Source organism: Chrysochloris asiatica, unplaced genomic scaffold (genome assembly GCF_000296735.1).
Source record: "Chrysochloris asiatica unplaced genomic scaffold, ChrAsi1.0 scaffold00041, whole genome shotgun sequence".
NCBI classification, from domain to species: Eukaryota; Metazoa; Chordata; class Mammalia; order Afrosoricida; family Chrysochloridae; genus Chrysochloris; species Chrysochloris asiatica.
Genome location: NW_006408559.1, coordinates 16,551,953 through 16,577,607, shown reverse-complemented (window position 1 = coordinate 16,577,607; position 25,655 = coordinate 16,551,953). Strand labels below are relative to the sequence as shown.

Below are 25,655 nucleotides of genomic sequence, written 5' to 3'. Positions count from 1 at the left end.
GGTTCGCAGCCCGATTTGTAACCACTACGCTACCAGAGCTCCTTTGCCCTACAGGACCACCATGACTTGGAATCAACTTGTTGGCATGGGTTGAATTAACCTGGAGATGATGGGTAACAACAGTTGTGGTTGTTGTGAAGTGCTGTCAAGGCAGTCCCGACTCATAGCGACCTTGTCTACGGTTTCCAAGGAGCAGCTGGTAGATTTGAACTGTCAACCTTGTGGCTAGCAGTCCAATGCTTATCCTACAGTGCTGCACCAAGATTCCTGGTGTGAACACAATACTACTACCACCACCCCCCTGTTAATTGTGACCACTGTCCATGCAAAAGTGAGTTCATGTCCTACATACTAGTGAGTTGAAATTTTCACTGAAAATACTCATCTATCTAGTACATTCTTCTAAGGGGGATGCAAAACAGATTTCGCTCATCTTTTCTCATTGTTGTTAAGTGCCATCAAGTTGATTCTGACCCACAGCGACCCTGTACAGGAGCAGCTGGTGAGCTTAAACCGCCGACTTTGCACTTCAAAGTGACTTTGCAGTCCAGCGTATTAACCCACAGCGCCACACCAGGACTTCATTGTCCTCTTCATAGTTACAGAATCTTCTAGAATGCGAGTTATCAGACTATACACTTTCCTCCCAGCACTGATCTGATGAAGACTGAAACTGCAGTCTCATGTGCATAGAAGGAGAGAAGGGGCCTAGGGTGCACCCAGCCCAGCTCAGGAACCAGGTACTTGCAGAATCCCTCCTTTTTGTTGTTTCCTTGATGCTCAGGCTCCAGAATGTCACTTGTCCCAAGATTCAGTGTGAGCCCTGCCCCCCAGGTGTGGGCACCCCCTCCCAGAAAGGAGTGCTATGCTGGCAGCTTCTTGGGTGTGGGTGGCGCACAGCTTGGGCTGTGCTACAAAGAGGCAGGTACCATAGGGTTTCTGGAGGATTGTGGCGTTGGAAAGGTGTGGGTTGGGGCCAGAGATAATATATCCTGAGAGCCAGCCATCCTGGGAAACATGGGGTGCCATTCCTTATCATCACAGCACTTAGGCTCTTATTCAGCTCATCTACCTCCCCCGCCTGGGTCATTAGCTTATCTACTTTCGTGTCTGGTTCGTTCAGCTCATCTGCCTCCACATCTGGGTGATTAGCTCATCTGCTTCCACGTCTGGTTCGTTCAGCTCATCTACTTCTGTGCCTAGCTTGTTCAACTCATCTACCTCCCTGCCTAGTTAGTTCAATTCACCTACTTCCAGGTCTAGTTCCATGTAGTAGCAGACACCCTGTGCATAGATCTCTATCATGGTGGCTTTTGTGTCCTTGTTGTTAAGTGCTGTTGAGTCAGTTCTGAACCTGCATAAGGTTTCCAAGTAGAAGCTGATGAGTTTGAACCTCCAGCTTTGTGCTTAGTAACCCAGTGCAGATCCTCTAACACCACACCAGAACAACTTTGTTTCCCTAGAAAGGTTATTAGAAGAGGGACTGCTGAATCTAAGTCCAAGGTGATTCCCAGTCCTCCCAGCAGAAGTGTGACCTCTCCCACATTGGAGCCCATCAGTCCTTATTCTCGGCTCCTTCTCTCCTCCTCTTCTTCCTTCACTGTATGGTCCACCCTCATGTCCCCATTTGCTTGGCTCCTAGGGAGATTGAGAGTGTTCTCACAAGCCAATTGGCCTGTCTTCTGTCCTCTTCTTTGTGTAGCTTCTCCAAGCACTGTGGGGCAGACAGATGGGAAGACATGGGAGAGGGAAGGAGAATCTAAAACAAAAGCTGGCATGGGTGGGCTGGGCAAAGGGCTCAAGTGCATAGGGAGCTACAGGGAGGGAGGTGGCAGGAGCTGAGGCTGGAACTTGACACAACTGGCTTCGACCTTAAATACCTGGACAAGCGCTCAGCTGTTCCCCACGAGCCAAGTGGAAGCACTGGGTTCCCCACCACCACCGTCCGGGGGAAGGTAAGACAAAGCAGTATTGCTTGAGTCCTGGCGATGTCTAAGGACCTGAACTAGGTTACAGCTATGTGCCTGGAGGCCATGGGACGAGGGCCAGTAACAGGGCTTCTGCCATTTGGCAGTGAGCACCAGTGGAGGCAACGTGATCCTGTGATCATCTCAGAGGAGCAGGGATGGGACAGGTTCTCACCGGCTGTGCTTCTCAGCCCTTCTCCAAGGTAGACACACCTGCCTAGCAGCGGCAACACTGCATTTATGTCTCTTGCCTGACAGGACTGAGTATGTGGGGAAACAACTTGTGTGCCATCAAGTTCATTCGGACTCACAGTGACCCACGGAGCTAGCAGAACTGGCCCACTAGGTATTCTAGGGTTTCCAAGGAGTCACTGATGAGTTTGAACCACTGGCCTTGCGATTCAAACCTACCTTTTGGCCGAGTGCTTGTCCTACAGCACCACACCTGGACTCCCATCATTACCCGAGCAGATCACCGTGTCTTCCTTCTCATGGATGTGTTTGAAATTCCATCCTTTCAGTTAGTGGCCCAGTGCCTAACCTCTGCACAGCCAGGCTTCCTTCTTGAGTTTTAGAGGCCAGCTAAAAGTGGTGGGCTTGACACCAGACTCAGGTCAGCCATAGGCCTGGTCATGGGCCAGGAGCCTTGAGGGCCTGCAAAAGTGCTTGGAAGCTAAATGCTGTGAGAGTTGGTATCCACATAGGTGTTATTGTTGGTCCAGTTCATTGGGATGTGTGACATAGACTCACCAAGGCCAGGGTTCTTGAGAGGAAAAAGGCTAGAAGGAGGTTCCTACACCATCTCCTCCTACCTTTTGCTTGGACTTGACTGGGAGCCCAGTCAAGACTGGGAAGAATAGGGTTTGGACTCCTGATTCTGAAAACTGAGAAATCAGAATCATTAAGTATTTAATCCAGTGTTTGCAAAGACTAACACTAGGTTAGGTTTTTTTTGTTTTATTATTATTTTGTGAGAATTCCCTATTATGCACTCACTTAAATGCTTTTGTCTTAGCCACATGATTGCAAAGAAATGTGTGTGTGTTTGTGTAATGTACAGACGTGCATACTTTCTTCTATCGTGCTTGGCAGATACTGCAGTATTTAAAGATAGAAGGCTTGCGGCAACCCTGTGTTGAACCAATCTATCAGTGCCATTTTGCCAACAGTGCGTGCTCACTTCGGGTCTCTGTGTTCCATTCTGGTCATTCTCTGGAAGCTCTGCTGAAACCTTTCCACCATGGGTGATCCTGCTGGTGTTTGAAACACTGGTAGCTTAGTTTCCAGCATGTCAGCAACATGCAAAGCACATCAGTACAATAACCTGACAGGCGTGTGAGAGGGGAGCATATTGCCCCCCCTTCATTCTTACCTTCTGAGATGGAAATACAGGGCATGGGCACCGAGGGCTTCCCTGCGTTGCAGACACCCTTGGGTAGTGTTGACTCGCGGTCTCTGTTTCCCTCTACAGAAGCTGTAGAACCATGGCGACTCCAACTGCTGCCTTTGAGGCCCTCATGAGTGGGGTGACGAGCTGGGATGTCCCCGAAGATGCCATTCCCTGTGAACTACTTCTCATTGGAGAGGCCGCCTTCCCGGTGATGATGAATGATGTGGGCCAGGTGCTCATTGCTGCCTCCTCCTATGGTCGGGGCCGTCTGGTGGTGGTGTCCCACGAAGACTACCTGGTGGAGGCCCAGCTGACACCTTTTCTCCTCAATGTGGTGGGCTGGCTGTGTACCTCCCCAGGATCCCCCATTGGGATTCACCCATCCCTGGCACCTTTGGCTAAAATCCTCGAGGGCTCCAATGTGGAGTCCAAAATAGAGCCGGAAGTCAAAGATTCCCTGGGGGTTTATTGTATTGACGCTTACAATGAGACCATGACTGAGAAACTGGTCCAATTTGTGAAGCGGGGAGGGGGCTTGCTCATCGGGGGCCAAGCCTGGGACTGGGCCAGCCAGGGCGATGATGAGAGAGTCCTATTCACCTTCCCCGGGAACCTTGTCACCAGTGTAGCTGGCGTGTACTTCACCGATAACAAGGGAGACACAAGTTTCTTCAAGGTCTCTAAGAAGATGCCCAAGACGCCTGTCTTGGTGAGGTGAGTCTATGAGCCAATGGGGAGCTGCCTCACATTCAGCTTTCTCCCAAGTTATTTGACACTAGACACAGATTCATCCTAAATCATCAACAGTTGTTAGGTGCTGTCAAGTCACAGCGACCCCATGTACAACAGAATGAAACACTGCCTGGTCCTTCTTCACAATTGTTCTGTGTTTGAGCCCATTGTTGAAATCACTGTGTTCATCCATCTTGTTAAAGGTCTTCCTCTTTTTCACTGACCCTCTACTTTTCCAAGCATAATGTCCTTCTCCAGGGACTGATCCCTCCAGATGACATGACCAAAGTAAGTGAGACAAAGTCTTGCCTTCCTTATGTCTAGGAACATTCTGGATGTTCTTCTTCCAAGATAGATTTGCTTATTCTTCTGGCTCTCCATGGCATACTCATTATTCTTCACCAGCATTGTAATTCAGAGGCATTAACTCTCTGTATTCATTATCCAGCTTTCAGACGCCTATGAAGTGACTGAAAATACCATGACTTGGTTTAGAGTTGTCTTAGTCCTCTAAGTGACATCTTTGCTTTTATCACTTCCAAGAGGTATTTTGCAGCAGATTTTCCCATCGAAAGATAAGCACTGGACTGTTAACTGAAAGGTCAATAGTTCAAACCCACCAGTCACTCTTTGGAAATCTATACAGCATCGCTATGAGTCAGAACTGACTATATGGCACTTAACAAGAACAACTAGTCGTTTTTATATGGAACTCACATATCTAAAATAAGAGAATTACATTTTTAAAAAGTGTTTCATTCTCCAATGTGAATTTGAAGTTGAATTTGACTTTTTTTTTCCATTTCAAAGTTATATCTTATATTTATAAAAGCTCATTTTTAGCGTTTGTATATTTTGTTGTTGTTAAGTGCCGTCAAGTCAATTCTGACCCATAGCGACCCTATATATGATTTCCAAGGAGCAGATGATGGATTTGAACTTCCTACCTTGTGGTTCACAGTCTAGTACTGATCCTACAGCACCAATATAAAATCCTTTCTTTCCCCTTTGAACTCTATTTTATCTAATATTATAATTGTTGTTGTTAAGTGCCATTGAGTCAGTTCAGAGTCATAGCAACCCTGTATAGGGTTTCTGAATAGCGGCTGGTGAGCTTGAACCACTGACATTTCAGTCCAGCACATTAACACGGAGCTCCACATCAGGACTCCAACACTATAATTACTACACTTTTTATGTTTTCTTTGCTGATCCTTGTATTCTACATCCATTTCATTAAATTTTTTTAAGATGCATCTCTTAGCACAAATTTGATTCCCACACCCCCAATCAAAGTCTCTGTTATTTACATGGAGAAATAATCTCTTTATATAACTGGGGAAATTGATTTGTTTGTGTTCATTGCTAACATCTTGTGTGATGTTTTCTGTTGCCTCCTCTAAAATTTTCCTTCGTTTGTCTTTTGTTCATTTACTTGAGTTTCTTTTTCCCTTCCTGTGATTTAGGAGTTATATATAATTTGTCTAATCCTCTAGCATTTATCTTTATTTTTTCCCAGCTACCATTTTTAAATCACACTTACAGGAAAGGTGTGAGTGCCAGACAATAGTCACCATATCCTTCAGTTAGATTCACGAGCAATTGAAATTTTGCCTCATATGTTTTCTAAACACACATCCACACAGATTGTTTGGCTTAGACTTTTGTGAGTAACATGTTGACTTCATGACACTTCACTTTTAAATATTCACCATGTGTCTCCTAAAAGCAAGGATATCCTTCCACATGACCACAATATATTTATCCTACTCAAGACCTTTAGAATTGATATAATGCATACAATTATCTGATGTCCATATGCAAAAGTCCCTGAATATCCCAACAATGTATTTTATAATTTTTTTTTAATATAGGATCTAACATAATATCGGAGTCTTGGTGTCAGGATCAGCGGTTCAAACCCACCAGCTACTCCTCAGATACCCTATGTTATTGTTAAGTGCTGTCAAGTCGGTTCTGACCCATAGCAACTCTGTATAGGGTTTCCAAAGAGTGACTGGTGAGCTTGAACCACCGACCTTGTGATGCAAATGACTTTGCAGCCCAGCTCATGAACCCTATACAGGGTTGCTATGAATTGGAACCAACTCAACAGCAATAACCACCTAATAACAGTACTATGTTTTTCAGTCTACTTGAACTAAAATAGTTCCCAGCTTATTTATTTTTCAGGTCATTAACATTTTTGAAGCATCCAGTCCAGCTGTTTTGAGGGCTGTCCCTCGATTTGGATTTGTCTAGTTGGTTCTCATGATGATTCTCAGTTCACACATTTTTGGGAAGAATCTCACATAGGAGACACTGTCTTTCACAGCATATCCAATCAGGAGGTCTTTGTTGATGGTAGATGTCATAGAGTCGGTACTGAATCATAGTGACCTTATGCACAACAGAACAAAACCCTGCCCAGTCCTATGCCAACCTCACAATCATTGCTACACTTGAGTCCATTGTGGCTGCCACTGTGCCAATCCATCTCGTTGGGGGTCTTCGTCTTTTTAGCTGACCCTCCACTGTGTCAAGCATGATGTCTATCTACAGGGACTGGTCAGGTGGTACAGTCGAGGTCAATTTGTCCTGTTATCCATGTTAACCTTGATCTTTTAGTGGAATTGGGGCTTGCCAGATGTTCCTATTATGCTGTTGGTGTTGTTGGGTGTTGTCGAGTAGGTTCCGACTCATAGGGACCCGAAACACAACAGAACAAAACACTTCCTGTTGCACTTGTAGCTTTTTAACGAATTAGACCTATGGCGCTATCAATTGAAACCCTATGGGTACCCAGTTCCCCAACCACCTTCTACCCTGAGGTTCTAGCATGCATTGAGGAACTAGCCTGAGACAATATTTACAAAGAAGGTTCGAAAGCGATTCTTTCATTACCTTCGCCACACACCTCTTCCCATCAAGACTCTTCTCCAGAAACCTTCTCCCTCTCACATTCTAGTATAACTCTCCTGCCTTGTGTTCCCGTAGTAACCTGAGAATCTAGTGCTTACCACACTTTTTGTGGAAGTGGGCTAAAAGGCTTCTCTCCAAAGTGGTTGACCTCCCAATTCCCCAAACACTGGCTTTCTTTGTATTTGATTTAAATTTTGTTGGTTTTCTTATCATGGATCAGTACTCATGAGTTCTTTTTTTTTTTTTAATCAAATGTGTTGGAATTTACTTGAAGTCAGTAATTTGTGAAGATCTCAGTGTCCAGAATTGGCCCACAAAAGCCCCACTAAGCTGGCTCCTGGGTCCATTGACACACCCCATCAGTTTTTTCAGTCTGTTCCTAATTTCTGAAACAACAAACTTCCCTTATATGAGATGGAATGGACTCAGTGACAGATTTTGTGGGTTTTCTTCTCCCAGACCTGATGGATTTAGCCATTTCTTACAATGGTGGTTGGTATTTAGGGTCCACGTGCTAAAAGAGCATTTTGATTTCCTTATCCTTCAGAAGACAGAGCCAGGAACTGTATTTACTGCAACAATACAGTGACCTTCTCTAACTTCTGTGTGACCATCTCTAACTTCGTGGAAGAGGAGCGGATCAGCCTAAAGCTGATTCGTATGAAGTGGACGTCAGCTATGACTCTGTCCCCAACCTTTTTACCAATTCTGACATCACCATCCCTCCCACAGAACTCTGTTTCTCCACTGGGGCTGAAGATTCATTGCGATGGCCACACTGAACTCCTGCAATACTCAGGTTACAATCCAGAATCAGAAATACTCGGGATTATGGGATTTATTAGGAAAGTGTAACCTAGTTTATGTTTATTAGGTTACAATCCAGGATCCGAAATACTCAGGCTATAGTTTTTCAGTCAGGAGAGTCTCTTCTCAACAGTGCCTGCAGGCACACCAAGGTCTTGATCTCTCTTAGCCCTTAGACATCTGCCCAGCTTGGGTTAGTGTTACAAAGCTCCTTTAGCACTACTGATGAATGTCCAAAGGCACTCCACTCTTCCTGTTAGCCTTGGCCCAAAGGGACTCAACTCTGTCTCATTGGGCCAATCGAGTTCCCCACCTGCCACCCCTGTGGGCAATGCATTCCATTAAGCCTCCTGCCAGAAGACCCTCAGCTTGTTGGGAAGCCCACTGCTCCTTCTCACACCAGCCTCATGGCTCTGCCCCTGCTGCTGCTCCCAGCTCTCCACCACTGTTTCTTGTCATCTCTCCCTGCTGGCCCAGTTCTTTGTCTATTGGAGTGAGCAGTCCCCACACCAATCTTGGGCCCAAAGAATGACTTCACTCGTGGCTCTTCTTTCATCAGGGTAACAAGATCCCCATTTCTGCCTCTGAGATGGCTCGTTTTAAACCCAGCAGGACAGCAAAACTAACCAACCCCTTTGTTAGTGTTCCACACACCTTATCTGCATGGTAGCACCCCAGAAGGGACCAATGTAACTTCTTTACATTATTAACAAGCAATCTGATTGATCCCCTTAGTGGGCCACAAGCATCTCATGTTTACATAAGTCTACCCAGTCATTTATTACTCCTGTAAAGATTTACAGCTTTGGAAACCTTACACACCTTCACTATGAGTCAGAACTGACTTCGCATCACACAACAACATCAACCCAGTTATTTAATGGGAGCTCTAGTAACGTAATGGTTACAAATTGGGCGGTGGACTGCAAGGTCTGCAGTTCAAAACTACCAGCTGTTCCATGGGAGAACGATGGGGCTTTCTGCTCCCATAAGGATTTATAGCCTCAGAAACCCTGTGCAGGGTCACTATGAGTCAGAACCGACTCCATGGCACATAGCAACAAAGACGACAGAGAAGTTTTGGAGTCCTGGTATGGCACTGTAAGGTAAGCACTGGACTGCTATCTGCAAGCTTAGTGGTTCAAACCTTCCAGCACTCCTCGGAATCCTTAGACAGAGTCCTTGTAAGTTGGAACCAATTCGACAGCAACAGCACTTAACAACAATACTCTAGTCATTTTGGAATGCTGGTGGTCTTGTAAGATAGGCACTGCCTATCTCTCTCTTGTTTTCCACGATTGCATTCTAATCACCAGTAACTTTCAGTGCCATTTGATTGCATGTCAGATCCATTTCAAATGACGAAAGTTGGTAAAACTCTTCGATTTCCTTATCTTTGGAAGTATTTGATGTGTGAATTTGAAGAACAGTTGTATTGACTGGTCTTCCTTGTAGGTGTATAGCTAGTGTCCTGTTGCTGACAGTGTTGTACTTGTCTTTTTGATGAAGACGACACCATTCCTCTTCATTGTGTTGTTCCCGGCACAGTAAACAATATGATCGTCCTATTCAAAATGCCCAATCCCAGCCCATTTCTGTTCACTAATCCCTCGGATAGCAATCTTATGTGTTCCATTTAATTTTTGACGACTTCCATTTTTGCTAGATCCATACTTTGTATACTCCATGTTCTGATTATTAATGGATGTTTGCACCTGTTTCTTCTCATTTTGAATCACTCCACACCTACAAATGAAGATCCTGAAGCTTTCTCCACCCATGTCACTAGGGTGGACTCTATTTTGAAGAGGTAGCTCTTCCTCAGTCATATATTTAATGGTCTTTAGGGCTCATTTTCTGGCAATAGATCAGACTTTTCTGCGTTATTCATCAGGTTCTCACTGGTCACTTTTTTCAGAAGTAGAGCTCCAGATTCTTCTTTGGTGTTTGTCTTAGTCTGGAAGCTCCACTGAATCCTGTCCACCACGGGTGGCCCTGCTGGAATTTGAAATTCCAGTGGCATGGCTGCTAATATTACAAGCATGCAAGCCACCCCAGTACAGCAAACTGACAGAGGTGTGGTGGTAGCCATCAAGACTGCAGTCTTGGGAACCTTCTGAAGCAGTTGTGTCATGCCCTGGAGGTCACTATGAGTTGGAATCCACTTGATGGTAATGAGTTTTGCTTTCATGTGAAGAATTTTTACTCTGAGGGTAACCATCTGCAGGAGTCCAGCTCTCGCGGGGTTGTGGGACACAGGAGGAGACGCGGAGTCGGTCTAGATGAAAGCAATCAAGAGCCTCTGCTTAGTTGGCTGATGGGGCTCTCTTTCTCTGTCTTTTTCTCTCTCCTTCTTCTTCTGGCCCGGCTCAGCAAGTCTTTATTTTTATACTTAAAATCACACAATACATAATGAATTGACACTTTGATCTTTCCTTGAATTATCACACAGTTTATCACAACATTCTTACACCTGGTCATTAGACAACTTTGACAAAAATATTTCTGTGATGTTCAAACTGACTTTCATCTCCTTTCCCAGTATGTGATACACTGTTTCTTCTTGTTTCCACTAAAAGATTAAGTCAAACTTTACACAAATCATTTCTACTTATCAGACTACTGATTACATTTTCTTAGTAACATAAGTTTCTATTAATCATCAATGCTTGCACTACCTTATTATTTCTACTAACTAATTATCAATCTTCTATCCTACATAATGTACTACTATTTTCATAGTAAAAGTATTACTAACATCTACTTATTTATTTTTCTAATATTAAGGAGCTCTGGTAGCATAGTGGTTACGAATCGGGCTGTGAGCCGCAAGGTCAGCAGTTCGAAACTACCAGTAGTTCCACAGGAGAAAGATGAGGCGGTCTGCTCCTGTAAAGATTTACAGCCTCGGAAACCCTGTGTAGGGTCGCTATGAGTCGGAACCGACTACACGGCACATAACAACAACAACAACAAAGTAGTCATTAAATTGCTCGATAACAGTATTTTTATGTTTCTTTCTTTTGAAATTATGTGGCATAAAGCCCAACCTGGCTAATTGCTGCAGGGAATGTAGATTATCAAGTTAAAACTACCCTTCACTTAAGTTCATTATTTTCTGCCTATTTACGCAGGTGCTTGTATATAGGGGTTTGTGAATTCTGGCTGGTGACTGATTGTGGTGAGGTCTATAGGGGTCGGTCAGCTTGACTTTAGTTTGCTGTCTGCTTTTGTGATTTCATAAATGCAGTTACTTTGTACTTAGGTTTTCTGTGAAAGGGAGTTGCTTATACAATTCTCTTTGAACTCAGGCTACTGAAGTTGAGATCATTGTTTTTTCCCAAGGTTTGTAGAGCTCACAGTAAAAGCTCTGAATATGGCAATATTATATATTTTTACAAGTGAATTCATAGTTAACTTGAAGGGAAGATAGAGGCTAGCTTCTGAGAATCACCTGCTTTGCATGATGTTTCTCTTCCTGCTGGGAACGTGTCAAACAGCGGAAGCCAAGCCGCTCTCTGCAACCATCAATGTCCTGCCCCCATCCTCCATAAGTGTCTATGCTTAGGGAGGTCAGCTGCTGTACAAGGTCTAAAAATATACTCCTAATGAAGCTCAGCCAGAGTGCTCCTTGGAGGCCAGGATGGCCAAACTTTGTCTCTCATCCTTCGGACATATTGTCAGGAGGGACCAGTCGTTGGAGAAGTATATCATGTTTGGTAAGGTGGAGGGTCAGAGAAAAAGAGGAATACCCCCAATGAGATAGATTGGCCACTGGCAGCATCGATGGACTCAAGCATTGTGGCAACAGTAGTGAGGTTGGCCCAGGATCGGGCAGTGTTTGGTTCTGCTGTGCATAATAAGGTCACTATGAGTCGGTACCGACTCGATGGCACCTAACAACAACAACAACAAATGAAGCTCAGGAATCTTGGTGTGGCACTGTAGGATAAGCACTGGAAGGAAAGGTGGGTTTGAATCACAAGGTCAGCAGTTTGAACTCAGGAGTCGCTCCTCGGAGGACTGACCTAACAACCCCTAATAACAACAGTGAAGCTCACATGTTGGTCCTGATTTGCCATCAAGTAGATTCTGACTCTGAGTAGAACTGCCCCCCAGGGTTTTCAAGCCCTTTCAGGAGATCATGTGACCTCTCTTCAGAAGCACCTGTGAATAGTTTCAAACTGCCAACTTTCTGGCTAGTAGTTGAGTGCTTAACCAAGCCACAAAGTTTCCTTGGCACAGGGCTGCCCTGTCCTGAGGGCTCTGTGCCCAGGCACTGCTGTGACCGGGAGAACTGTCTCTTCCAGCAGCTGTGAGGACGACCTCTCCGAGGACAGGGAGGAGCTCCTGCATGGGATCTCGGAGCTGGACATCACCAACTCAGACTGCTTCCCATCCCAGCTGCTGGTGCATGGAGCGCTGGCCTTCCCGCTGGGGCTGGACTCCTACCATGGCTGTGTCATCGCGGCCGCCCGCTACGGTCGGGGCCGCGTGGTGGTGACCGGCCACAAGGTGCTCTTCTCGGTCAGCAAATTGGGCCCCTTCCTGCTCAATGCCGTGCGCTGGCTGGACGCGGGCCGCAGGGGCAAGATCGTGGTGCAGACGGAACTGCGGACCATGAGCAACCTGCTGGCGGTGGGGGGCATCGACACCTGCGTGGAGCCCCAGCTGACCAGCGATGCCAGCGTCTACTGCTTCGAGCCCGTGAGCGATGTGGGCGTCAAGGAGCTGCAGGAGTTCGTGGCCGAGGGCGGGGGTCTCTTCGTGGGGGCCCAGGCCTGGTGGTGGGCCTTCAAGAACCCGGGCGTGTCCCCTCTAGCCCGTTTCCCGGGAAACCTCCTCCTCAACCCCTTTGGCATCAGCATCACCAGCCAGAGCCTGAACCCCGGACCCTTCCGCACCCCGAAAGCGGGCATCAGGACCTACCACTTCCGTTCCACCCTGGCCGAGTTCCAGGTCATCATGGGCCGGAAACGCGGCAATGTGGAGAAGGGCTGGCTGGCCAAACTGGGCCCCGATGGCGCAGCCTTCCTGCAGATCCCTGCTGAGGAGATCCCCGCGTACACGTCGGTACACCGGCTCCTGAGGAAGCTGCTCAGCCGGTACCGCCTGCCCGTGGCCACCCGAGAGAACCCCGTCATCAACGACTGCTGCCGGGGTGCCATGCTCTCCCTGGCCACCGGCTTGGCCCACTCGGGGAGCGACCTCTCCCTGTTGGTTCCAGAAATCGAAGACGTCTACAGCAGTCCTTACCTACGCCCCTCCGAGTCCCCCATCACCGTGGAGGTCAACTGCACCAACCCAGGTGTGCGATTCGGGGTGGGGACTTGGCATCGGGGGTGAGGGGAGTGGTCACCGCAGTAGACCAGTTTGGGGATCTGATGGTCTCTGAAGCCATTCCCATTCCTTGCCATCCTTCAGAAAGACAGGACTGGGCCCTTGGTAATGTTGGGGGCGGGGGACTGCGGCAGGGCCGCGTGGGAAGGAGACTAGAGATGGACACAGGTCCCGAGAGGCTGTGATAATGCAGGTAAAGAGCTCTCCACTCCTGTGCTTTAGGAAAACCAAACAAAACTTGCCATGAAGTTGGTGCTTACTCATGTTTGCCACGTATGTGTGGAGCAGAGCCCTGCTCCACAGACTTTCCCACGGCTGCTTTTTCAGAAGTTGATCACCAGCTCTGTCTTCTGGGTGGACTCGGGCCTCCATCCTTTCCCAGAACTTAGGTGTTTGCGCTAACCCTGCACTGCACATGCTCTTGGCAGGCACCAGGTACTGCTGGATGAGCACCGGTCTCTACATCCCGGCCAGGCAAATCATAGAGGTCTCCCTGCCGGAGTCCGCGGCCTCCGCAGACCTCAAGGTAAGGCCACGCCCACCGCGCCAAGACACCTGGCGCGCAGCTGCCCTGGTTTCCCATCTGCTAGTTTCTCAGAGCTACAGAAAACCTCTGCAGGAAACATAAGGCAGGCCTTCTAGCCCCACTTCCCAGCCTAGACAACGGAGGTGCGGACGTGCCCATTGGTGTGACACGGGGTTAGTGAGGACACCGGTCCGGGTCCTCGTCCGGCTTTGAGTCTTCTGCCTGTGACGTGGGTCCCCGCGTGAGGAGTCAGAGCGACCCACGTAAAGCCCTCTAGTTCCTGCAGGCGCTCCCTCATCCGGCCAGCTCCCAGGCCCCTCTGTGTCTCCCACTGTGAGTCTCAGGTCTCTGTCTCCGTCTCCTTCCCCAGCCCAGTTCACACCCACACATACACACCCTTCGTGTATCGTCAGAGCCATATTGTAGGTGTTACTGGAGAAGGGGATTCTCCCATGCACACACCTCCGCATCCACAGACACATACATAAGTACACACACTGGTAAATCACAGTTCTATCTACTCGGTTCCTTCTAGGTGTCTTTAGAATGTTAGGGGCTTCTCTGTGCTTGTATTCTCTAGGAAGGGGGAAGAGAACCTACTCTCCACCCCCATAGCCTCCGCTGGACCTTCTCCCAGACAACACCAGACACCAACAAGGCCCACTCCCCGATCCAGAGGCACTATAACAGAATAGGCATCTAGGATTCTGCTGCCGCAGAGACACCGGAGGACCCCGTCAGATCTCCCCTCCTGGGGATTCACCTCAGGAGTGGCACCTGGAGCCCTTACTTGAGTGTCTTCTAGGGACCCCTGTATAGCTTCTGACGCAGAATCTTTAGCACAGTGTTCACATGGACTAATAGAGTTCCCCAAGTCCCAACCTGGCCCATGAAATAGGTGGTCCCTGACTCTCCCTTGTGCTTACCTCCCGATGCCCACCTCCACCCATATACACACACACACACGGGCCTCCCTAACTCCTGGGTGCCCGCTTCCATCACATACACCCATGTGGGGAGCACCCTGACCCTCCTAGGTGCCCACCTCTGGGCTCTCCCTCCACCGCACAGCCCCTGGTGACTCCACTCCTTCACCTGATGGGCGCTCTTCTCTCAGATCCAGATCGGCTGCCACACAGACGACCTGACCAGGGCCAGCAAGCTCTTCCGTGCACCCCTCATCATCAACCGCTGCTGCCTGGACAAGCCAACCAAGTCCATCACGTGCCTCTGGGGAGGTCTGCTCTACGTCATTGTGCCTCAGAGCTGCAAGCTGGGCCCTGTTCCGATCACCATCAAGGGAGCTGTGCACGCTCCCTACTACAAGCTGGGTGAGAAGAACTGGGGGCTGTTTGTGTGGGGGGAGAAGAAGTGTGGTGGGTTTCCTAGGAGATGAAGACCCAACCACACTCCTGGAGAGAAAGGAGGGCAGTGAGGAGGGCCGCGGTGACCGGGACTCCAGCACTTTCCTGAGGTCTAGGCCAAGTGTTTGCCCCGAGGGCCTGCGGAAGTGAGTTTCATTCTGGGGACTCTGTTCTAGGGGAGACATCCCTGGAGGAGTGGAAGAGGTGCATCCAGGAGAACCCAGGACCCTGGGGGGAGCTGGCCACTGACAACATTATCCTGACCTTGCCGACCGTTAACCTGCGCACCCTGGAGAACCCCGAGCCCCTTCTGCGCCTCTGGGATGAGGTGATGGCTGCGGTGGCCAGACTGGGCGCTGAGCCCTTCCCCCTACGCCTACCCCAGAGGATCGTCGCTGATGTGCAGATCTCCGTGGGTAGGTGCCCCTGGGGGACCCCATGCATGCTGCCAAAGGGCCTTCTTTTGGTCCATGCCATGTGGGTGGGTGCCCCATAGGACCCTTGGTCCATGTCATGTGGGTGGGTGCCCCGTGGGAACCCTTGGTCCACACCATGTTGCTGGGTGCCCTGTGGGGATCCTTAGTCCACACCATGTTAGTGGGTGCCCTGTGGGGACCCTTGGTCCATGCCATGTGAGTGGGTGCTCATGATGACCCCATGAAGCCGCCCGAGGACCTCCCATTAGCCCACAGCCGGGTATTGAGCACCCATGTAAAAACCATAGCAGATGTAGCCCTTGCTATTCAAATGGGAAAGGTAGAAACTTCTGTTTAAGAAGGAAATGCCCACAGAAGGGCTTGTTCACGGAGCTGAGCTGTGCAGAACCTTCCGTGTCTGGGCTACACAGTCATCCACTGAGAACCCTAAGAACAGAGCACGACAGTGCATGCTGGGAATCCAGCAGCTCTGAGAAGACCAGGATAGAGGTCCGCATGAGGTGCTGAGCAGTCTAAAACATGAGGGAGCGTAGAAATTAGAGGAGACCCTCAGGTGTTCCTGCAGACCCTGGCTTTCTTGGCCCACCTGGCTGGTCAGAGCATGATAAATGTGATGGCCACTTATCAGAGTACTGCATTTACAGTCATGTGGACGGCCCTCTGGCCAATGTGGCGCTCAGGCTCAGTCCTCTGGCAGCCTGCACACTCCACATAGTCACCCTTGTTGGTCAGAGAGGGGCCAGAGGGTCTGCATGGCTGCTGGAAGCCCCGGGGAGGCCTGGGTGGGAGTGCCCTGACCTGTCTCCCCCACCCCCAGGCTGGATGCACGCAGGGTACCCCATCATGTGCCACCTGGAGTCGGTGCAGGAACTCATCAGTGAGAAGCTCATCCGGACCAAGGGGCTGTGGGGCCCGGTGCACGAGCTGGGCCGCAACCAGCAGCGGCAGGAGTGGGAGTTCCCGCCACACACCACCGAGGCCACCTGCAACCTGTGGTGTGTGTACGTCCACGAGACGGTCCTGGGCATCCCGCGGGGCCGCGCCAACATCGCCTTGTGGCCCCCCGTCCGGGAGAAGAGGGTCAGAATCTACCTGAGCAAGGGCCCCAATATAAAGAATTGGAATGCCTGGACGGCCCTGGAAACATACCTCCAGGTACTGGGCGAGAGAGAGCCAGGGCAGCATTGGACTGTGAGATCTAGGCCCCATCAGCCACGGGAGACCCTGGTGTGGAGAGAGACCTATCAAATCCTATCAACCAAACCCATTGCCCCCAGGCTAATTCTGACTCAGGGCACCCCATGTGTTACTGAGTACAACAGGGTGTTCTTGGCTGGGAGCTTCATGGAAGCAGATCACCATGATTGTCTTCCATGGTTAGGTGGGTTTGAACCACCAACCTAGTGGTTAGCAGTCCAGTGCTGATCCGACAGAGCCACAGAGGTCACCACTCTGCTTGTTGCTGTCGTTTAGTGCCGTGAAGTTGGTTCTGACCCATAGTGACCCTGTATAGGGTTTCCGAGGAGCAGCTAGTGAGCTTGAACCACTGACCTTGCAGTTCAAACGGCTTTGCAGTCTGGCACATTAACCCACAGCAGCACACCAGGACTCCCACCACTCTGCTTAGCTCTGTGTAACTCTTAACACAAGCTTGTTGGTTTAGTCCCACCCTCCACCCCAGGGTTTGGAAGAGAGACAGAGAGAGAGAAAATCACCAAGAAAGATCCAAAGAGTGGAGGCCCAAGTTCTACCGTAATTACGGTTATGGTGTCAGACTGAGTCAGGTGTGCCTGAGGCCAAGCAGAGCCCCTTAAGAGCCAGCCACAACCAAACCCATCCCTCATGAGCCCTGACCAGCATCACATCTCCTGTGACTTGGCTGGGCCTCAGTTTCCATCTCCCAGAGATAGTCCAAGGCTCTGCACTGGCCCAGACAAAGGCTGTGTCTTTGTCTTGCATGGCCTGCCCATGCTACAGCCCCCATCCCAGCTTCATCACTGTGGAGTCTGGAGCCCGGAGTCTGCAGTATGGCCCATCTGAACCTTCCACTTGCTCATCCGCTGCCTCCAGCATCACAAGGCCTGGGATTCTCCAGTTTGCTCTCACCCTTAGCACGGCTACAGTCAGGGACTTCTTTCTCTGTGAAGGAAGATTGAGACTGTCCTAGGGGTCCGCTGAAGCTCCTAACCCTGGCTCGCTTGGGCTACTTCCCTGGGCCCAGGATGGATACCTCTGCTCCAATTGTAACTGACTCTTGTCTCTAGCTCCGTAGACTACGTATATAGGCGTTGTCGTTGTAAAGTACCATGGAGTTAGTTCCAACTCATAGCGACCCTGCATAGGGTTTCTGAGGCTGTGAATCTTTATGGGAGCAGAAAGCCTCATCTTTCTCCTGCGGAACAGCTGGTAGTTTCGAACTGCTGACCTTGGGGTTAGCAGCCCGATTCGTAACCACTACGCTACCAGACTGCATTCAATTCCTGGCCAGTGCCCATCTGTGATTGGAAGCTTGCATGTTGCTATGACAATGAGCAGGTTTCAGGGGAGCTTCCAGACTCGGCAGGACTCAAAAGAAAGACCTGAGGATTTACCTCTGGAAACCAGCCAGTGAAAACCCTCCGGATCCCAACAATCCCATACCCTGGTGCGTGAGGTCACATTAGACCCAGACTGGATCAACGGCAGCCAACACCTGCTACCTGCTGTAGTCACCCCCAGGGCCATCTTAGTACCCTTGTCAGCTGACACAGACCTAGGATTGAGGGGGATTTTGTTACAGCAGGATAAGGTGGCAGTTTCTTAAGTGTTGGGGTTTAACTTTGAGGGATGAAGTTTTCTCCACTTCTGCCAATTTCAGATTCTTTTGTAATCTCTGGAGACTGCTCTGGTAGTCTGGTAATCATGGTATTGGTGTAAGTACTTCTCACAGTCCTTGTGATGGTTACCAAAGTCATCATTTTTGAGCACCTACTTTGATCCAATCTCTGTTAGCCCGGAGGTCCTTCCTAAGGTGAGCATGTGGGGGAGAGAGACCTGGGCCAGCAGGCAAGATGTGGTTGAGACAATGGTGATAGCATAGGTGTGAATCTGTCTAAGGTTAAATGCATCCCGGTATCTCACCCTGTGTCCCTCACGTCTTCTCCCTGCAGCTACAAGAGGCCTTTGGTTGGGAGCCATTCATCCGCCTCTTCACTGAGTACAGGAACCAGACCAACCTGCCCACAGACAACGTCGACAAGATGAACCTGTGGGTCAAGATGTTCTCCCACCAAGTGCAGAAGAATCTGGTGCCTTTCTTTGAGGCCTGGGCCTGGCCCATTCAGAAGGAAGTGGCAACCAGTCTGGCCTACCTGCCCGAGTGGAAGGAAAATATTATGAAATTGTACCTCCTCACCCAGATGTAAGGAGTGCCCAGCGAGGTGGCAGGTAGAGAGGTCCGGGAGGCAGACAGAGATGGGGTCACACCTCTGTTCCGTCTCCCAGGGTTCTGGCCTTGTGCTCTAGCTCATTGCCCCAGATCGTGCTCCCTGGTCTGCCTCCAGGAAGTGGGTTAGGTGGCATTGGGGGTCTCAGGAATCACTGTGTGTATCCTAGAGTCCTGGCCCTCTGCTCTCACCCTACAGACCCCTGGCCCTGGACTGGCCCCAACGTGAAAATGGCTCTGGCACTTGCTTCCATACCAGCCTTGGTGCCCCAGTGGAGGATGGTCCTCATCCCCACAACTTGAACATTCTCTCTGGTCATTGGTTCCCAAAACCTGACCGTAAAGCCAATGGGAACACAAATTCTCCCGAATACCCTGGCAGCTCCCTGATGACTCAAGTGTCTGGAGTTTGGGTGGCTTTCAGAGAATGGCACATAGACTGGCATATGAAAGAGAGCCCAGTGTTAGCTCTGGAGAAAGTCATTTTACCTCAGTATTCCCATGTCCTGTGTGTGGAATGGGAGTAACACCCCTATCTCACAGGGCGGCCCAAAGACTGACACATAACCCTGCAGAGGCTTGTGGAGCGCACAGTGGAAGGGCATCCAGAAGGGTCCACTGTCCGCGGGTCCACAGAGCAACGAGCTTCCTCTCCCGTTCCCTTCACATCACTTCGGGCCATGGCCACTATTGCTGCTAGCAGACTCTGTGTCCAAATCCTGGTTCTTTCTCCTAGTCGTTTTGTGAGCCTGGGCAAGATCCGTAACTTCGCTAAAACTCAGTTGCTTCACCTGTAAAATGGGAAATGACTCCACAGGGTTATTGTGACGATCAATTCTGTCGTTGTTAGGTGCCATCGAGTCAGCACCGACCCATAGCGACCTTATGCACAACAGAACAAAACACTGCCCCAATCTTAGGCCAACCTCACTACTATTGCCACGCTTGAGTCCATCGATGCTGGCACTTGGCCAATCCATCTCACTGGGGGTCTTCCTCATTTTCTCTGACCGTCCACCTTATCAAACATGATGTCCTTCTCCAGTGACTGGTCCCTCCTGACAATATGTCTGAAGTATGAGAGATGAGGTTTGGCCATTCAATTCCGTAGTACCTCTTAAAGTGATGTAGACCCTGGCAGTGAGTAGGCGTTGAGCAACGGTCAGCTGTTGCAATTCACATCCAAGTCGCTGGCATGGGAGAGCTAGACTTCACTGTCAAATGGCATTTTCCTATGCAATTGAAATCAAAACTATTCCATCCCACATTTTAAGGAGTTCTGGAGCCCTGGTGCGTCGCTGTTGGCTAACGCATCGGACTGCAAAGCCATTTGAACTACAAGGTCGGTGGTTCAAGCTCACCATCCGCTCCTTGGAAACCCTATACAGGGTTGCTATGGGTTGGAACTGACTCAACAGCACTTCACAACAACAACAAGGAACTCTGATAGCGTAGTGGTTACAAGTCGGGCTGCTAACCTCAAGGTCAGCAGTTTGAAACTACCAGTGGTTTTGCGGGAGAAAGATGAGGCGCCCTGCTCCCATAAAGATTTACAACTTCAGAAACCCAATTACCGAGTCGCTATGCGTCACTTGACTAGCCCAAAGTAGGTGTTTGTTCTTAGCAGAGAGTACACATCCAGTCTGTGAAGATGCTCATAGTTGCTGATCACGGAAAATTGATCACCGTCGAGAGTTGCTCACCAGTTTGGTAATGGGCCTACCTCTATTGAATGACCATCTTCACAGCTGATTCGGAACCATCCCAGTTCTTTGTAGCAGGAACTCAAGTAGATTCTCTGAGATTTAGGTTGTGTGCACCCAAGCAATTTTCCTTTAGCTCACTTCTTTTTACTAAATTACTAGAAAATTTTATTTGCTTTATTGGGAATTGAGGGACTGTGGTGGCTCTGTAGGATAAGCACTGGACTGTGAACCATAAGGTTAGCAGTTCGAGCCCATCAGCTGCTCAGTGGGGGAAAGATAAGGCTTTCTGCTCTCGCAAAGATTTACAGCCTCAGCAACCCTATGCAGGGTCGCTCTGAGTCGGAACCGACTTGACAACACTTAACCAATATCAACAATACGCAATAAGGTTCGAATTCGATCATGTCTTTCTTTAGATTCCTCTCACTGTTTTTCTTTTCTGAAAGCTAGAATTATTTTCCCTTGTTTCATGAGTGTCCATTGTCTTGGTGCTTTGAACAGAGAGTGTGTTCAAAGAAAGCAAGTGTTGGCTATTCATCCCACATTTAAAATGTAATGCCAGTTACCAGCGAGCGAACTACAACTCAGCAACTTTATGTGTGTCAGAGTATACCTGCGTTCCATAGGGTGGTGAAAATTCCCTGGTTTTTTAGGAGGAGATCCTTAAACTGTCCGTCAGAGTAGCGTCTGGGTGGGCTTGAACCTCCAGCCTTTCAGTTAGCAGCTGAGTATGTCATCCTTTTATGACACCCAGAGACTTCAGCAGTTTAAACACGTGCTTATAATTCTGGAGTGTCTAGTATCTACCCGGTATTGTACTGGGCTCTTTACATAGAATGCTTAATTTAACCTTGATCATAAAACTATTATTATCCCATTTTATGAATGAAAAAGCAGAAGTTTATCAAGATGAAGTCAATTGCCTAAGGTTGCATTGCTAATAAGTGGTAGAGCAGGGATTTGGACCAGGGGCTGTATTAGAAGATGTGTGTCCTTAACTACTGTTCTTTGAACCACCAAATAAATGAAGAAATCAGCCAGAAAGCAAAACGGATCTGGATGCCCCTATTTGCCAGAGCTTTGCTTACTTTCTTATTACCCCTCATCTAATTTTATCGGAGCAAAAAATACCTTTTTTTTAATCCCAAACTTGAGTCCTGAGGAAGAAGTTGAGGTGGGCCCCTAAAGTGTGTCCTCCCAGACTGTGCTGGCGTGGGCCTTTTACCATCACCGGAGTCTCGGTCATGCTCCCGAGGGCACCACGAGAGTATTCTGTTGGTTTGTTGGATTTTGAATGATGGGCCATTTGGTAAAGTGCTTGACGTGATAAAGTCCCAACACTGCATGTTCTCAGACAGGAAATTAGACCCTCAACCATCCTGGCCCTCCTCATTTAATTTCAGCAGTGTAGATGGGGACCTTTTAAAACTAACCCTATCCCCACTGTGTCCCTGTCTAAGAGCTGCCAGTAGGACTTCCGATGTAAGATGATGGACTGAACATGTAAGTTTACCTCCCCTCCTTCCCCAGGCCCCATTGAAATTGAAGAAATTCAAAAGCGAATGGATACATCTCCGCAAAGAAAACAGAAGGGATTTGGATAGACGTGAAGAAGATCTCAACCCATTTCTCGAAGAGAGGAAGTGGATGCTGCGTGATGATGGGAGAAGGACAAGAGCTTCCTGTCAGCCAGAATATAAGCTCATCTGAACATTATCACCCCAAAGAGCCCTGGCTGGGTATTTAAGTCCTACACACTAAAGAAGGATGTCACTTGTGACTGTGTCCCCCACCCGACTCTACCCCCACTCTTGTGTACCTTATAGGCAGCCTGCTTTGGGTGCCAGTCAAATTGGTATTGTTTGGTAATAAAGACGTTGGATGCTGCTCCTGAGGTAGGATAGGTGCTGCAGAATCTAATTAACCTTTTTGTGAAATTAGGGATCCCCCAGGTCTCTCCGTTAATTTTCTATTGACAGTTGAGACCTTTGTTCATGTGTCCAGTGCTTACTGGGAACACAACTAACCATACAATGTCAGAGGAACACACACCAGTCACCTCCAAAAATCAAAAGCGTCAGTGATTCTTAAAGGTGAATAGGCAACCAGAAATTCTCAGACATGGGAGTGGATGTAATGAAAATAACCACACAGAATTAGAATTTTGGAGTCTATGATAAACTCTAGAGGAAACATAGTTAATCCAGAAAAAGATAACTTTAAAATGCAAACTTATCTTCAGAGACATTAGAAATGCATTTGTGAAATGAAAAGGAAAAGCCCTGAGAATAAGAACCCTATGAAAGTAAATTAGGCTCTGCCCAAATTTTCAATAGACAGACTGGGAATCTATATCTAGGGAAGGTCCCAAGACGTAGAACTAAAAGAAATAGAAAATACGAAGAATGGAAAAAGGCAGCAGTGATCAATGTCTGTTAGGATTTCCTAGAAAAGGAAATGATTAAAGAACAAAATGACATAAATCTTCAACTTGAAAAAAATGTAATAAAATCTACATCTAGATACAATCTTTGAAATTTTGAAACTTCAAGGATAGAATGAAGATACTGCAAGTGTCCAGAAAGAGAGAGAGATTTAAAACAAAAATGTCACCAAAATTACCTCAATTAAAAAGGGATGAGAAATAGATTGGCAGCCCATTCCTCCCCTGGTACTGAATGTCAAAAATCAGTGTTGCTGTGGCTTCAGATGTTTGACGGGAAAAATTTCTGTACTCAGAATTCCATAGCATACCAAACTATCAAGAGTAAAGTCAAAATAAATACATTTTCTGGCATGCCACATTTCAGAAAATTACCTCCTTTACATCCTTGCTGAGAAAATACCATGAGGAAATTCTCCAGCAAAATGAGGAAGATAACCAGAAAAAAGGAAGGCATGAAGATCCAGAAGACAACGGCGCTCAGGTCTAAAGCCTTGTTCTAGAGCAGAAGTCATCCAATAGACCCATCACAGATGGAGAGGGGACACCCTTGGACTGTCTGGGAAGAAAATGCGTCCTTCATCAGAAAGAGTATCATGGATTGCTAGGGAATGCAGAAGTCACATATTCTTCAACCAACAACAAAGAAGACAAGACAAAATATTTCAAGAAATTCATATGTAAATATGAGGCAAGATAAAATGAAGCATGACTTCGAGTTACTCATGGAGCCTAAGAAGAGACTTGATCTGACATTCACGGTAGGTACCTTCTTCAAGTGCCAGCCATTAGGGCATTGAATGTGTAGGGAGAGTATATCCAGGCCTCTATCCCTTTACTAAGGAGCTCTGATAGCATAGTGGTTACGAATCAGGCTGCGAACCTCAAGGTCAGCAGTTCGAGACTACCAGCTGTTCCGCAGAAGAAAGATGAGGCTTTCTGCTTCCATAAAGATTTACAGCCTCGGAAACCTCGTACAGGGTTGCTGTACAACAACAATCCCTTTACTAGGCTTTCCGAGTCCTGGTGTGGTGCTGTAGGATAAGCACTGAGCTGCTAACCACAAGGTCAGCGCTTCACACCCACCAACCACTCATCAGAAACTCTCTACCGATGCTGTGAGTGGGAGCAGATTAGATAACACTTAACAACAACAGCTAAGAGTACAGTAAATAGTATTTACATAGTCACGATAATGGAGATACTATTAAGTGATATTACTGTTTGGAACATCCTATCGAAAAAGAATAAAAGGTTTCTCCTCTTCAGTTCAGAGCATAATGTCAAAGTGCTTAATGCTGACAAAAGAAAGCAGAAATAGGTTGAGAGTTCGTTATGGAAAGAAATAGAAGGAAGACTAGGGCTGCTCTTACCTTCAAAATTGGAATGAAGAGACGAGGTCGACAGTAATGGAACAAGAAGTCGAGGATGAGTACACTGTTCAAAGTTATCAATTAAACCAACCCAAGTATTAGAAAAAATTAATGGCGTATCTATTAAAATTTGGGAAAGGAGGTGTTGAGGAAAGATGGGAAGTGTGTAAATTAAATCCCTATCTTTTGTAATGTGGAATTATTATTAAAGATTGTAGAGAGCTGATAGCCAAGAAATTAATTGCTCAAACACATTATTTAAAGTTAGGAAATTAGTAGCCAGGAGATGTAAAACTAGGAATTGTTAAGAAACTTTGCCTCTAGGGGGTAGGACTAGAGTTAAAGAGTGGTGTGGCAAACCGTGCTTTTCATTTCACGTCCTGTACTATTTAATTTTTTTTACCTTGTGCATGTATTACTTTGAAAACAATTTTTAATAAACAGAAATAAAAATTATTCAGTGGTTTCTTGACTAAGATGCAGTCCAACCAAGACCCTTGTTATGGCTGAACAGACCCTTGGGTTGGGACCCACCTGATAGGTCCAGAGTCATCAAATCTGCGCATCACCCTAGTTTTAACCTCACTAAATCTCTTCCAACTATCAAAACACACTTGACCTTCTTTTGTTTTTACAGGCTTTCCTTCCAAGGAAACAGCCTGCCCCCTCTGCCCCAGGTACCTAGTGATTTAGTAGGTTTCCAGTATTTGTTGAATTAATGAATGACCAGCAGGACTTTGGAGTCCTGGTGTGGCACTGCAGGATAATTCACTGGACTGCAAGGTCAGTTTGAACTGTAAAGTCGGCGGTTCAAACCCACCAGCCACTCCTTGGAAACACTAGATAGGGACCCTATTAGTGGGAACCCACTGAACAGCACTTCACAACAACCAATAGGGCTTTAGATGCACCTTCCCCCGGAAGGCCTATGGTATCTGTCCCTAGTTAGAGAAACCACAGGGTTGGCTATAAGCTTTCCTACCGGCCTATTCATTGGAATGATTGAAAATGTTTAGTCTTAAACAATTACCCACTCCTTCTGAACTATATATGAATTCAGCGTCAATAACTTTTGGAATATGTACATATAGGTACTAAAATTGTGTTTCCTTGAATTGTCCAAATATTTGAATAAATTCACTTTTACAAACTGTCAACACTGGTCAGCGTTGAGATCTGTGACAATACCACACATGGAAGAACATGCCCAACATTGCTGCCACA

The 25,655-nt window shown here is 47.7% G+C and overlaps 1 protein-coding gene across 1 annotated transcript; it reads left to right on the top strand.

Moving 5' to 3' along the window:
- Positions 1–3,451: 3,451 nt before the first annotated feature.
- FAM115A (family with sequence similarity 115, member A) lies at positions 3,452–22,265 on the top strand. The gene is made up of 8 exons (XM_006861197.1): positions 3,452–4,071; positions 12,132–13,126; positions 13,587–13,684; positions 14,802–15,015; positions 15,225–15,464; positions 16,303–16,640; positions 18,635–18,885; positions 22,146–22,265. Exons 1-8 carry the CDS (start codon positions 3,452–3,454, stop codon positions 22,153–22,155), a joined length of 2,766 nt encoding a protein of 921 aa, XP_006861259.1. The 3' UTR covers positions 22,156–22,265.
- Positions 22,266–25,655: the final 3,390 nt, after the last annotated feature.

Bases quoted from the DNA above. Each gene is read 5' to 3' on its own strand.
- FAM115A (XM_006861197.1), top strand. From the start codon at position 3,452: ATGGCGACTCCAACTGCTGCCTTTGAGGCCCTCATGAGTGGGGTGACG. The intron at 13,127-13,586 runs GTGTGCGATTCG...TGCTCTTGGCAG, and splicing joins GGTCAACTGCACCAACCCAG to GCACCAGGTACTGCTGGATG. The intron at 13,685-14,801 runs GTAAGGCCACGC...CTCTTCTCTCAG, and splicing joins CGGCCTCCGCAGACCTCAAG to ATCCAGATCGGCTGCCACAC.